We start from the raw sequence: 13,256 nt of genomic DNA on the forward strand, positions 1-13,256 counted from the left end.
ACTGGTTGTCTTGAAAGATAATATCCATGCAGCTCTCCTATGTCACTTATGTGGTAGAGCCTTAGGAGATTTTAGCCCTGGTTTATCATCTGCCAATGGTGGCTGACACATACAGGCATATACTCTGTCTGGATACATGTCTCGATGATGAGTTGCCATGCTAATACTGAGTCACCAGGTAGGGCAGTGTTGCCCTAATTTGGGTGCCAGTGAGTTTAACAAAACTTCTCACATGGAGACCTGAGGGGCATGTGAAATATTTGGCTTAATTCATGAATACCCATGCACTCTGCAATTGAGAGATTTCTCTTTGATGATCACAACCTTAGTTTGCTTAGTGCAGGACCCTCAAAGGAAATTGGGTTTGTTATTCACCACAAATCATTTATTATGTCACCCTTCTACTCAAAAGAGCAAAGTAAAACAAGCAAACATGGACTATTTAAATGTAACAATTAAATAGGAAAGAGGAGAAGAATGGGTAAACAATGAAAAGGGCTATCAAGAGAAAGGAAGTATCCTGGCCAAAGTATTTCATTTCAGATTCAAGCAATTTAGAATGGCACTTTGTCAGTTTTTTCCCATTCTTCATCCTGTTGGATGCTCTACCTAATCTTACTCGGAGCTTAGCACCTGGCCTGCCATCCCTTTGAGCATGAAGGAAAACCATGGTTCCATGCTGGATTGTATGTTTGGCCAGGTATTCATCTTAAATTCCTCTTAGTGAAAGAAGATACATTCTTTTTTTTTTTTTTTCCATGCCTTTGGATAATTTTAGGGTTGACTTTGATAAGGATTGTGAAGATCCTGAATATAAACCACTCCAGGGTCCCCCGAAGGACCAAGATGATGAGGTGAGGAATTCTCATTTGAGAGTAGCTTTGCTCTACTATGACTAAATAGTTAAGTATTGTCCCATTCCCTGGATTCTGAAGTATACTGATTAATTTATAATACAAAATGGAAAGTAACTATTATTTGATACTATAAAGTATTAATGGAAAAGATTATAACACCAGTTGGGGGAGACCAGGGATGACTTTGTGGAGGAGGTGGGACCAAGCTGGATATTGAAATATATTATTTGCTAAATTCTTGAGTCCCTTTATTTTCAAGCCATTAATAGCAACTGATTTTTTTTCTTAGTCCTTTAGTTGGTTGCTTCCATTTTTTTTGTGAGGGTTCATTAGAAATTTTTCTTGATCCCTTTGGTGCCATAGAAGGACACACATAAGAAATTGATTTCAGAATGCCAACTTCCCCCCCTTTTCCCTCCCCCCTCCATCCTATGGGGTGGATCTCCTTCTCTAGGGTGATCCCTTGATGATGATGGATGAGGAGATCTCAGTGATTGATGGAGATGAAGGTAAACTTCTAGGTCAACTAGTATAATTTTGTGTGGGGTGGTGGGTTGGGGAATTACTAACTGAATTCTGTCCTGTCCTGGGATTTCTAAGAGCTTTGCTTTTGGGTGGGTTGAAATACTGGTGTTATCTTTACTACCTTTCCTGTACTTCCTATTCATTCTGCTTTGCTTCCCATAGCCCAGGTAACCCAGCAGCCAGGCCATCTCTTCTGGCCTCCAGGCTCTGCTCTAACAGCTAGGCTTCGGCGCCTAGTAACAGCTTATCAGCGCAGCTACAAGAGAGAACAGATGAAGATAGAGGCTGCAGAACGAGGGGACCGGAGACGGCGGCGTTGTGAGGCAGCCTTCAAGCTAAAAGAAATTGCGCGGCGGGAGAAACAGCAACGGTAAAGTGTGGCTGGGAATTTGGGCTGAGGTGTAAGCTTGCCTTCAGCTATGGGCTATGGGTCCTATATTGAAAAGCATCTTAGGAAGGATTTATTTGGAATTCCCTACAGAGGGACCATTTTTTTTGCCTTTGGTTGTTACTCCTCTGCGACAAAAAACCTCACTTGTGTGCATTATCACAGCTTCTAGGAAAGTGGCCATTCTCATTGAGTTATTTGCCCACATATTTTTTCCCTTAGCTAGCTGGCTATTCTTAAATTCTTACATGTTATAGAGTACCTCTTAACTACCTCTTCTGCTATCTTCTGGGCTATTTTTTGTTTTGTTTTGTTTTTTTGTCCCTATTTTCAATTTTTTGTTTATTCAGGTATTCTAAGCCACACTAAGAAGTAACCAGTTTCCCTGTGTTTTTCTGATCACTGCTGCCTGATTCCTTTTCCCTTTAGATGGACAAGGCGTGAACAAACTGATTTCTATCGAGTGGTGTCTACCTTTGGTGTGGAGTATGACCCTGATACCATGCAGTTCCATTGGGATCGCTTCCGTACTTTTGCCCGACTGGACAAAAAAACAGACGAAAGCCTTACCAAGTACTTCCATGGCTTTGTGGCCATGTGTCGCCAAGTGTGCCGCCTTCCCCCAGCAGCTGGAGATGGTAAGCAAGGCTGGAGAGTCTTGGGTGAGTGGGGATGGATGGCAACAGAAACTAATGTGGTTCGTTTCTCCTCCCACCCCTATGTCTTGCAGAGCCCCCGGACCCTAATCTGTTCATTGAGCCCATCACTGAGGAGAGGGCCTCACGGACTCTCTACCGTATTGAATTGCTTCGGCGCTTACGGGAACAAGTTTTATGCCATCCCCTTCTGGAAGATCGGCTGGCATTATGTCAGCCTCCAGGTCCTGAATTGCCCAAATGGTGGGAGCCTGTTCGGCATGATGGGGAGCTTCTACGAGGGGCAGCCCGCCATGGGGTGAGCCAAACAGACTGCAACATCATGCAGGACCCAGACTTCTCTTTTCTGGCTGCCCGTATGAATTATATGCAGAACCATCAGGCAGGAGCACCAGCTCCATCCTTGTCACGCTGCTCTACGCCACTGCTACACCAGCAGTATACCTCGCGCACTGCCTCACCACTGCCCCTGCGCCCAGATGCTCCTGTTGAAAAGCCACCTGAGGAGACAGCTGCCCAGGTCCCCAGTCTGGAGAGTCTGACTTTAAAACTAGAGCATGAGGTGGTGGCCAGGAGCCGACCAACCCCACAAGACTATGAGATGCGAGTAGCCCCCTCTGATACTACCCCTCTGGTTTCCCGGAATGTTCCACCAGTCAAACTGGAGGATGAGGATGATTCAGACTCCGAACTGGACTTGAGCAAGCTGTCACCATCATCCTCTTCTTCCTCATCCTCATCCAGCTCCAGCTCCAGCACTGATGAGAGTGAGGACGAGAAGGAAGAAAAGCTAAGTGAGTGCATGTGACAGGCTGTTGGCCCTTTTCCCTATTCCCAGCTCCGCGCCGCGCCCCCCCCCCCCCCAGCTCTTTCCCTTCTTTTCTAAATGCATCCTCTGGGAGAGATTTGGATTTCGATTTGATAGAACACCGAAAGAGATCTGTTATTCTTTGGGCCTTTATTTAAAGCCCATGTAATTCCATTTATATATAACTTTATTCTTCCATCTTTGCTCACATTCTGTATGATCTCTAGCTGCTGACCGGTCCCGCTCAAAGCTCTATGATGAAGAGAGTCTTCTGTCCCTCACTATGTCCCAAGATGGATTCCCAAATGAAGATGGAGAACAAATGACCCCTGAGCTTCTGCTGCTACAAGAAAGACAAAGAGCTTCTGAGTGGCCCAAGGTAACAGCCTCATGCCTGGACATACGGTCTAGAAATATACTTTAACAAAAACCGGGAACAAGGAACAGATGGTTCTGGTTTTCTTTAATTGTATTTAGTGCTATACATTTTTTCATGAAACTCTTCCCAGTTGACTTAGGGATCTGATACTAGTATCTCCCTCCTTCTGCCTTATGATTTTTACACATCCTGCTAATGATGGCCCTGTTGTTTGTCACAGAATCACATAGCTGGTACTCAGGCCCTAAAACCAGTATTGATTTCTTTTCCCCCCCACTCAGGATCGTGTCCTTATAAACCGTATTGACCTCGTCTGCCAGGCTGTACTCTCAGGGAAGTGGCCTTCTAGCCGCCGGAGCCAGGAAGTGGTAACAGGAATTTTGGGGCCAGGCAACCACTTGCTAGACAGTCCCTCATTGACTCCAGGAGAATATGGTGACTCTCCAGTCCCCACACCACGAAGTAGCAGCGCAGCTTCCATGGCAGAGGAGGAAGTGTCCGCGGTCACCACAGCAGCAGCTCAGTTCACGAAACTTCGCAGAGGCATGGATGAAAAGGAGTTTACAGTTCAGATCAAAGATGTAAGCTCAGCATTTAGGCACTGGGAAGTGGGGAAGGAGACCGGAGTTTTGCTAACTACTTCACTAAGGGGATATTAAACTTGTTTGGTTAGCTAACTTTAAAAAATGAGAAGGGAGTTGGGGGGCCTGGCTGGCTCAGTCGGTAGAGCATGCAGCTCTTGATCTCGGGGTTTGTAAGTTGGAGCCCCACGTTGGGTGTAGAGATGACTTGAAATCTTAAAAATAAATAAGTAAAAATAAAAAGGAGAGGGGAGAAAAATTAAAGTTCACAAAGCTCCATTGAGGAAAAGTCATTGCAGTAAAGGAAGGGATCTTGTATCTCCTAAGGACCAGATTAAAAGAACCCATATGTTTTGAAAGAAATATAGTTGATACAAGGCTTCTTTTGGGTGGCTTGTTTGTAGATCCTAGAAACCTGGTTTTTAAAGATTGAAATCAAATTGTGGGAAAGCTAATAAAATAACACCTAAGTATTGTGGGCCTTATTAAGTTAAAAATAAGAAGGTCATTCTTAGTGAAATTAAATCAGTGTTATTTATTTTATAGATGGGAAATTTTATTTTTCCTGATCATCTTCCCTATTGAAATCCTATTAGCTGGTCCTTAAGTACTCAACAAGAAAATTTTCTTTTTCTTTCTTTTTCCTTTTTTTTTAAAGTAGCCTCCACACCAGCATGGAGCCCAACACGGGACTTGATCTCACAACCCTGAGATCAAGACCTGATCTGAGATCAAGAGTCAGATACTTAACTGACTGAGCCACCCAGGAACCCCAAGAAAAATTTCTTAAACTAGTATGTGATAGGAATTAACAGGATTTTGCCCCTGTGATGAGTTGCCATGCTAATATTGAGACACCAGGTATAGGGTGTTTTTGAGATAAATTCTTCTCTTATGTCTACCTGAGGGGCACTAGGTCAAGAAACGAAATCTTTCTATGGAAAAAGTATATAAGTTTAGATACATTTCTAATTTCTACTGTTTAGTCAGATGGCCTGCCTTCTCATCATTGAGCCAGAGGATGACCCTTACCCTAAGATCCCCAAAGCTTAATATTTACTTTAAAAACATGTGCCATATGACGTCTTGGGTGGATGGGTTGTCTTCTTAGGAGGAAGGATTGAAGTTAACATTCCAGAAGCACAAGTTGATGGCTAATGGAGTAATGGGAGATGGACATCCTCTGTTTCATAAGAAGAAGGGAAACAGAAAGAAGCTAGTCGAGGTGAGTGGGAGAGTTTTTGACATGATGATTAGGTTTTTTTATTCTCACTAATTGATGAAGGCAGTTGGGATTAAGGGACTAGAAGATACTAGAATTATTTTATGGTTACCATTGGCTCTGCTCCCCCTCCCTCCCTGCCCCAAAGAAGAGTATGTGCTCATGGGGGTGGATTCTGGGTTTGCAGCTGGAGGTGGAGTGCATGGAAGAGCCTAATCACCTTGATGTGGACCTGGAGACCCGGATCCCTGTCATCAATAAGGTGGATGGTACTTTGCTGGTGGGTGAGGATGCCCCTCGCCGGGCTGAACTGGAGATGTGGTTACAGGGTCATCCAGAGTTCGCTGTCGATCCCCGATTTCTAGCGGTGAGTGGCAGTTCCATCCAGCAAGATTTAAAGTCGTTTCCTTGGTATTTAAGCTGCGTGAGAGGGAGGAAGCATGCCATAGTATGTCATTTTTTTCTGTATCTGCCGTATACCGTAATACCCAGTCTTCCTAACTCACAGAGTTGTTTGAGAATCAAAATAATGTTAAAGCACTTATTAAACTAAATACTAGGCAAATATTTATTATTGATTATATAAATACCTAATTTTGGGGGGGAGAGATCTGCTAATGGCAGGTTTCCACTAGGACTAATCCTTAATTTATCCATGCAATAAGAATTTGTTGTCAAACTAGACATTAGTACCTTAATAATTACTCCAAAGAGATTTTTATTCCTCTAGGATAACTAATAGTTTTCTATTTCAGTATATGGAGGATCGCAGAAAACAGAAGTGGCAGAGATGTAAAAAAAATAATAAGGCAGAATTGAACTGTTTGGGAATGGAACCAGTACAGACGGCTAACTCTAGAAATGGTAAAAAGGTGAGTGAGACTGAGGCATTACCACTCTGTTCCCACATTAGATGTGACTGGAGAAATAATTCGTGTTCTGTTACTTCCTTTTTTCCAGTGTATGAAAAAATATATCTTCAGTCCACCAATCAGGAAACTAGGGTAATTTTATTGATATTTTTACAGTCCTTGGCATCATCATCTGTAGAGGAGCATAAAATTCTAAAAGTAACTTGAGCACTTTAAGCATATTAAAACATAAGGATTAGTAAGATGTGTTGGAACAGTCAAGGCTTTCTGTTCTTCTGACTGACTAAGGGATTTTGGCAAATCCTTTAACCTTTTCAGTTTGAACATCCTGAAAAGTTGAGGGTATAGGAGCAGATAATCTCTTAAAAATTTTATGATCCTGTACATTTTAGAAGTGACGTCGGGCCTACCAAGGACAATAGTCATAGCGTTTTCCAACATGGAAGTTGAGAATTGCTGATAATAACACCAGTAATGGAAAAAGGACAGGAAAACATGTTTTATAGTTAATAATAACAACTTCGGTTATTCCATTATAGGCCATTTGGTAGATGAGGTACCCATAATTCTTTGCAATAAAATCTGACTTTAAAAGTTTCTCTTTGCTATGTTTGCCTTACTTTGGTCAATAGTTGTCTTTTTTTAAACATATTAAATCATGGTTTGGTAAGCAGTCATTTAAAATGATTAGCACTTGTCTAATCATCCCCCATTGGATCTTTTATATACATCTTTACACATATATGTTATTTATATCTAAAACCACATGGTGTGTCTTTTAACAAAATTAATTTCCAAATGAACAATATGCATCTTCTGCATTTAACAAATTGAGATTGTTACTTTACATGTTATAGTTATTTGTGAGGTGCATTTTTGAGGCTTATTATTTTTACATTGGTGAAAGTGGTTTCATATAAATATTGTTACCATAGAAGAATATTTTAACTTTTCCTCAAAGCCTCCATGGGACCAAGAGTATAATAAGCAGAGTGGTTGATATGGGAGGCTGATGGTTGGAAGACTGGTACCTTCTCTGTTGTGAATTTCACATTATAGAGCAGCTTATAAAAAAGGCTTTTCCTCCAGTATTACCTATTTTTCCCTCAAGTATTTTGCTACGTCTTTATACTCAGTTGATAAATCTAAGAAAGGAAAGATCCTAGGGAGTCACAGAAAATCGTAATATGACTAATACAGAATTCTTTTTTTTTTTTTTTTTTTTTTTAGAATTTATTTGAGAGAGAGGGAGCGTGTGAGCTGGGGAAGGAACAGAGGGGGAAAGCATCTCAAGCAGACTCCATGCTAAGCTCAGAGCCCATTGCAGGGCTCAATCACCTGACCTGAGCCAAAACCGAGAGTTGGATACTTAACTAACTGCACCACCGCCCCAGTACAGAATTCTTAATGCAGACAGAATTAATGGTGTATTATTACTGGTACCTGCAGGAGTTTAGGTGCTTTTATTGTTATATTTTAAAAGTCTATACAAATACAGTGTATTGAGATGTTTAGTTTTCCAAATCAGAAACGTATATTCCCATATCAGGTGTTAGGCTTAGATTGGTAAGTAGAGTCCAGAGACACAGATACCAAATGTCTGAATTTAATGCCAGTATACCCAGTATTATACTTATGTCTAGCAAAGCAGAGGCACTAGAAGTAATAAGTTCCAGCTTCAGTGTACTTAGTCAAAATTTACAGTCAGAATATCCAGGGGTGCCTGGGTGGCTCAGTTGGTTAAGTGTATGACTCTTGATTTCAGCTCAGGTCATGATCTCAGGGTCATGAGATTGAGCCCTGTGTTGGGCTCACACTGGGTGTGGAGCCTGCTTGAGATTCTCTTTCTCTCCCTCTGCCCCTCCTTGCCCACTTGGATTCTCTCTCTCTCTAAAAAATAAAAATAAAATAATTTACGGACAGAACATCTAGAAGAAGCAACTTAAAATTCAGCAGATACGTTTTTTATCAATGTGAAAAACACTTTATTAAGTTTCGTGAGGAGCTACCCACAATCTTTTTGTTGTTCTAGACATCCAGAAAGAAGTCTTAACCTGACCTGTCTTTAGTTTACCACACTCTGCTGTGCTAATGAGTAATAGTTTCGTGAATGTCAATATAGTTGTGCTGTACTTCACATGGTAAGATCATGTGAACAACCTGCCATCAGTAAAGTATACTGTGCAAATACTGATTCATTCACTGGCTTACTCAGTCTCCTTGTTAACAAGGGTAAGCATCTGTGAAATGGCTGGATAGAGTAAAGGTACAATGCAGTCATGGAAGAAAGCAAAACTCTGGTTCACATAAGTGTCAGTATCAATGTCTCCATTTTAGCTTTAGCACTGGAATGCTTCTAGCAGCTATATCCAGCATTTCCTCCTCCTATTACCATCAAGCCTCATCTGACTATGCTTGCTTTGTCCCTCCTAAAGATATTCAGTAAAAAAGCACTTGCAAGCTAGGATTCTGTTGACTTCTAGTTTGCTTTTTTCCTTTCTTTGTTTTTACTATCTTCTACTCCTTCCTCCTAGGGTCACCATGCTGAAACTGTGTTCAACCGGGTTTTGCCAGGGCCTATCACGCCAGACAGCAGCAAGAAGCGGGCCCGTAGGATGCGACCAGACCTTTCAAAGATGATGGCCCTGATGCAGGGTGGAGGCACTGGGTCCCTGTCTCTGCATAATACCTTCCAACACAGCAGTAGTGGCCTGCAGTCTGTGTCATCTCTGGGTCACAGCAGTGCCACTTCTGCATCTTTGCCTTTTATGCCGTTTGTGATGGGTGGTGCAGCATCATCCCCTCATGTAGACTCCAGCACCATGCTTCATCACCACCACCACCACCCCCACCCCCACCATCACCACCATCACCATCCAGGCCTGAGAGCCCCTGGCTACCCTTCTTCACCAGCCACTACCACCTCTGGTACTGCCTTGAGGTTGCCACCACTGCAGCCTGAGGAGGATGAGGACGATGAGGATGAAGATGATGATGATGATTTATCTCAGGGCTATGATAGCTCAGAAAGGGACTTCTCACTCATTGATGATCCTATGATGCCAGCCAACTCAGACTCAAGCGAAGATGCCGATGACTGAAGCCCCAGCATGGTCCCCGTTGCTTGGGTGGCTGCTGTATTTTCAATTACTCTGGCCCTTGGACTATGGAAAAGTGGGAGGGGCAGGGGAGATGTGGGGAAACCCAGGACTCCAGGAGGTGAAAAGGAAGAAGAAAACTTGTACCTGATTGCTTCCAAATTTGAGAGGATTGGGTGGGCAGGGGGAACTCCTAAAATAATACATGACCACTTCCTCATTTCTGGGGAAGGAAAGGAGACTAGAGCAGCTGATGTGCTCACCCCTCCCTAAACCCCTCCATTAACCACAGACTATGTAGCGCTGGCCCTAGCCTCTGGCAGAGCCTGTTCCTGGCCGAACTGTGGATACAGCTGGAGGGTCAGGAACTGTTACCTTCCTTCCCCTTGGCATTAATAAATTTAAGTTAATCCTTTTCCATTCTTCCCTTGTTCTATATTTGCTAAAACCCAATATAAATGTTAATTTTGAATTCATGATGGGTAATTTCAATACCACTTTCCTAAAGTTCATTATTGTAAATGCAGTTACCTTGAATAGGACAAAGTCATCTCTACTCCATTAAAGGATATATGTAAGTGTAGTCAATCCAGCTTGCTAAAAGCAAGTGAATTGTTTAATAGTAGGCAAATGTCCCAGATTCAAACTCCCAAGTTCTTGGAAGAAATGAGAAGGAAGAATTTCCTCAAGGAACCATGTACATTTTGTTTGGAATTAACTGAAATAACGGTGCTTTGGGGAAGCCATAAGAACGGTATCACTTCATGAACTGTGGCAAGGGAACAGGCTGACTGGAAGGAACGTTGTCAAGACTTGGGCCGGGGAGGAGGGCGGAGTGGGGGGCGGGGAGAAGGAGCAGGCCGACTGGGTTGTGTGAAGCCCCTCAAGCCATTTGTTTGTTAAGACTCTTCCCCTGCCATCCCAGCGCTCAGATGAAGCTTGGGCATTTTATTTCCCTTTCTAAGGCAAAGAGTTTTGTGGGCTTTTTCTCCCTGGTTAGGGCTCTCTCTTTCCTCGCCGCCAAGGATCCTTCCAGTCCTGGAGCAGCAGAGGCTTTTGCTTCCCCACCATTTAGGAGGGAAATGCACCCAAAGTTCCCACTCCTGACCCACGTCAGATCCCGCTCTTTCCGTTTCCCCTTCATTTATCAGTGGGTGGGGCCGTTGCAGCGGCGCGCAGCAGCTCGTGTGGGGCGGGGCAGGCACGGCAGGCCTCCCGCCTCCTCAGCAGTGCCCAGCCGCCGCCGCCTGGGCCAGAAATCGGAGCTCCTGGAAACCGCAGCAGGGCTGAGAGTAAGGGCGGGGCGGAGCGTCACGTGATGACGTCGCCTCGCGTGCGGCTGTTGCTAAGTTGACAAGAAAACCCCGCGAAAATCTAGACTCTTTGTGTTGCACATTTTGTTGATTTTCCCACTGTCTTCCTCTCCTCCAACCTCCGGAGAGAGATTTAAAAAAAAAAAAAAAAAAAAAATCCCAAGCGCTGTCGGGACCCGGAAGCGGAAAGGGCATCTTTGAGGTTGATACTTCCGGGTCACTGGGAGAGTGCGGGATTCCGGGGCCGAGAGCGGGTGGCGGATCCGGGACCTCGCGTGATTCTCGGAACCCGAGCAGGAGCGGCGTCTGTGGCTATGGCTGTGACTTTGGACAAAGACGCTTATTACCGGCGAGTGAAGAGACTGTACAGCAATTGGCGGGTGAGATAGATCCCGTAATTTTCCCTAGGGAGCCCCCCTCTGCCATCCCATAATAACCCCGTTTCTCGGCGCCCTTTTTTCCTTTTCCGTCGGGAATTCCCGGGTTCAGTGTCGCGCCCCTTTAGTTGTTGCAGGACCATTCACCGCAGGCCGCCCCCAGCGCCGCCCCGGAACAGGGAATCCCCCGCAATCACCCTGCCCTGCGGCCACCACCATCTTCCCCGCGTGCTGGCCCCCGTCATGCATAACAGCCTCCTCTCACGGTCTCTTCCCGCCCTAGAAGAGGCATCATCCTTCCCTCCCACTCCGTGATCCCGTCTTGCTGCCCCCCTCCTGCAGTGTTCATACACACCCACGCACTTGCTCTGTCCTTCCAGAACCAGAGTATTCCGCCCCAGGTCCCGCCAGAATTACAACCTTCTTCGTAAAAGGTGGATGGAGGGGCTGGTAGGATGTGAATCGGGCTTTTCGTGTTTATCGTTTGCGGGGCTTTTGCTGGAGTTAAAAAAAAAAAAATACTAATCACGCGCAGCCGTCTCATGTTCTAGGCCCTGCCGTGGGTAACACAGAAACCTAATGCTGAAAACCTGCAAGCTTTAGTAATGCAAAAACGATGTGATGCCTAAAACCTCATTAGTTCTCCTCTTTGGTAGAGTATCCGGGGCACGTGTTGAGAAAAAGCTGTTGCAGTCCCAAGTATTTTAAAGATTGGGTAATTTTGCCGCTTGGATAATATCCACGGTTAAAATTTATTTTTATGATAGTAATTTATCAATTCGTATATTTGATTGCATCCTGTGGTGCAGGCTGAGCTGTCTAGCTTAAGTCTGGCCTCTGAACTCTGTCATCCAAGGAAACTAAAACTAATAAAGACTTTTTAAAACCTGAAAAACGTCCTGACAAAAATGATCAGTTCTGATTTCAGCATTGTAAATTGCCTTTCAAAGAGACCCTCTACTAAAAACTAAGCTATTAAAATTGGTGAGTTCCCCGCCATTCATATTAAAGGTTCATGTGTGTGTTTCACCTTTTGAAGATAAATGCATTAGATAGTTGTAAATAAAATGGATTCTTTGTTGCGTTTTATGAAAAGGAAAAATAAGGACTTTATACAAGACAAATACTGAACATAAGTTTTAATTTAAAAATTTTGTATTGGTTAATTTCTAATGAATGTTTCACAGTTTCTTTCACAGTTACATTTTTAAATTTTAACATAATCCATGTTAGAAAAACTCTTTCTAAAAGCCACATTGTTTTCTAGAGGTCAGTAAGTATAAATGTGCAGTAATCGGAAGCCCTCTCTTCCACCTCTAGACCCTGAAATTCCACATCTTTGATGTAGAGGTTGTTTCTAGTCACGGTGATTCAGAGTTTATCAAGTTGTTCATCTTCTCTAGACCATTCACAAAAGCTAAGATTAATTTAGAGCTCAGAGTTCCCTTACATGATAGATAAATGCAAAACATGAGACTAGGAAAAACTTAAGGCCCAAAGACAGATTAACAAACTTAATATTAAATGATAATCTTTAAATCCAGGGAAGTTAAATTATTGGCCCTAATTTTTTGTTTCTCAAAAATCAGTAAAATTTATCTTGGCCCTCCTACTTACATCATTTGAAGAGGTACGTTAGATGTTAATGGTGTTTGAGTTATGAGCGAGATCCATATAAAATGTACTCACTAGCAAAATTTGTGGCTAATTATTATGAAATCTTACTTGAATAAACTTTCTGCTTTCTTGTAACTGCAAATTTTAATAACTGCCCAGAACCCACCTGTAGAATTCCTTTCTGCATGGACAGCCTTTCCAGGTTACAGCATTCTGATCTGCTTAGACATAGATCATGGTTGTCTGGGGTATGCGGTAAATTCTGTTTGCTTATTTTCTTAGCTGTAGCAGAAAGATAATGAAATATATAGGTGCATAATACAGTTATTTTTACATTTTTCCTTTTTTAATAAGAAAACTAGCATTGAGATAAGGGAATAAGTTGAAGTTAACTATATAAATCCCAAGCTTTGTATTGTCAGCACCCATCTTCAAAGAACTATCCATTATGACAAAAGTTCACAAACTAGAAAATTAGTTGGGCGCCATATCTACTTTTTAGTTTTAGATACCTTCAAGCATAAGGTTTTCAGAACTGTGTTGTGTGTGGTAGCTCCAACTCT

General features: G+C 43.0%; 2 protein-coding genes and 2 non-coding genes across 9 annotated transcripts in view; all 4 read left to right on the forward strand.

Annotated features, from left to right (window-relative positions):
• The window catches only part of CHD8 (chromodomain helicase DNA binding protein 8), a 61,565-nt gene extending 51,764 nt beyond the window's left edge, over nt 1-9,801 (forward strand). For 5 of the 6 annotated variants that reach the window (XM_081830791.1, XM_081830793.1, XM_081830795.1 and 2 more), the window contains exons 28-38: nt 779-854; nt 1,312-1,366; nt 1,545-1,752; nt 2,200-2,408; nt 2,501-3,220; nt 3,462-3,613; nt 3,895-4,194; nt 5,306-5,419; nt 5,604-5,783; nt 6,172-6,288; nt 8,823-9,801. In XM_081830791.1, coding sequence (XP_081686917.1) covers nt 779-854; nt 1,312-1,366; nt 1,545-1,752; nt 2,200-2,408; nt 2,501-3,220; nt 3,462-3,613; nt 3,895-4,194; nt 5,306-5,419; nt 5,604-5,783; nt 6,172-6,288; nt 8,823-9,389 — 2,698 coding nt within the window. In that variant the 3' untranslated portion in view covers nt 9,390-9,801. The remainder of the gene's footprint in view (nt 1-778; nt 855-1,311; nt 1,367-1,544; nt 1,753-2,199; nt 2,409-2,500; nt 3,221-3,461; nt 3,614-3,894; nt 4,195-5,305; nt 5,420-5,603; nt 5,784-6,171; nt 6,289-8,822) is intronic. The other variant, XM_081830794.1, reaches the window with a different exon arrangement.
• Nucleotides 140-249, forward strand: LOC115940276 (small nucleolar RNA U6-53/MBII-28). The gene has a single exon (XR_004075052.1). It is a non-coding gene; the product is annotated as a small nucleolar RNA U6-53/MBII-28 (small nucleolar RNA).
• On the forward strand, nt 5,017-5,105 carry LOC115940272 (small nucleolar RNA U6-53/MBII-28). Its single transcript, XR_004075049.1, has one exon. It is a non-coding gene; the product is annotated as a small nucleolar RNA U6-53/MBII-28 (small nucleolar RNA).
• Nucleotides 9,802-10,902: 1,101 nt separating the features above from the next.
• SUPT16H (SPT16 homolog, facilitates chromatin remodeling subunit) overlaps nt 10,903-13,256 on the forward strand; it is a 38,933-nt gene continuing 36,579 nt past the window's right edge. Inside the window, exon 1 of the mRNA XM_006731353.3 lies at nt 10,903-11,079. Within this exon, the coding sequence (XP_006731416.1) occupies nt 11,014-11,079 (66 nt within the window). The 5' untranslated portion in view covers nt 10,903-11,013. The remainder of the gene's footprint in view (nt 11,080-13,256) is intronic.

Source organism: Leptonychotes weddellii, chromosome 9 (genome assembly GCF_054177405.1).
Source record: "Leptonychotes weddellii isolate Sample4059 chromosome 9, ASM5417740v2, whole genome shotgun sequence".
NCBI classification, from domain to species: domain Eukaryota; kingdom Metazoa; phylum Chordata; class Mammalia; order Carnivora; family Phocidae; genus Leptonychotes; species Leptonychotes weddellii.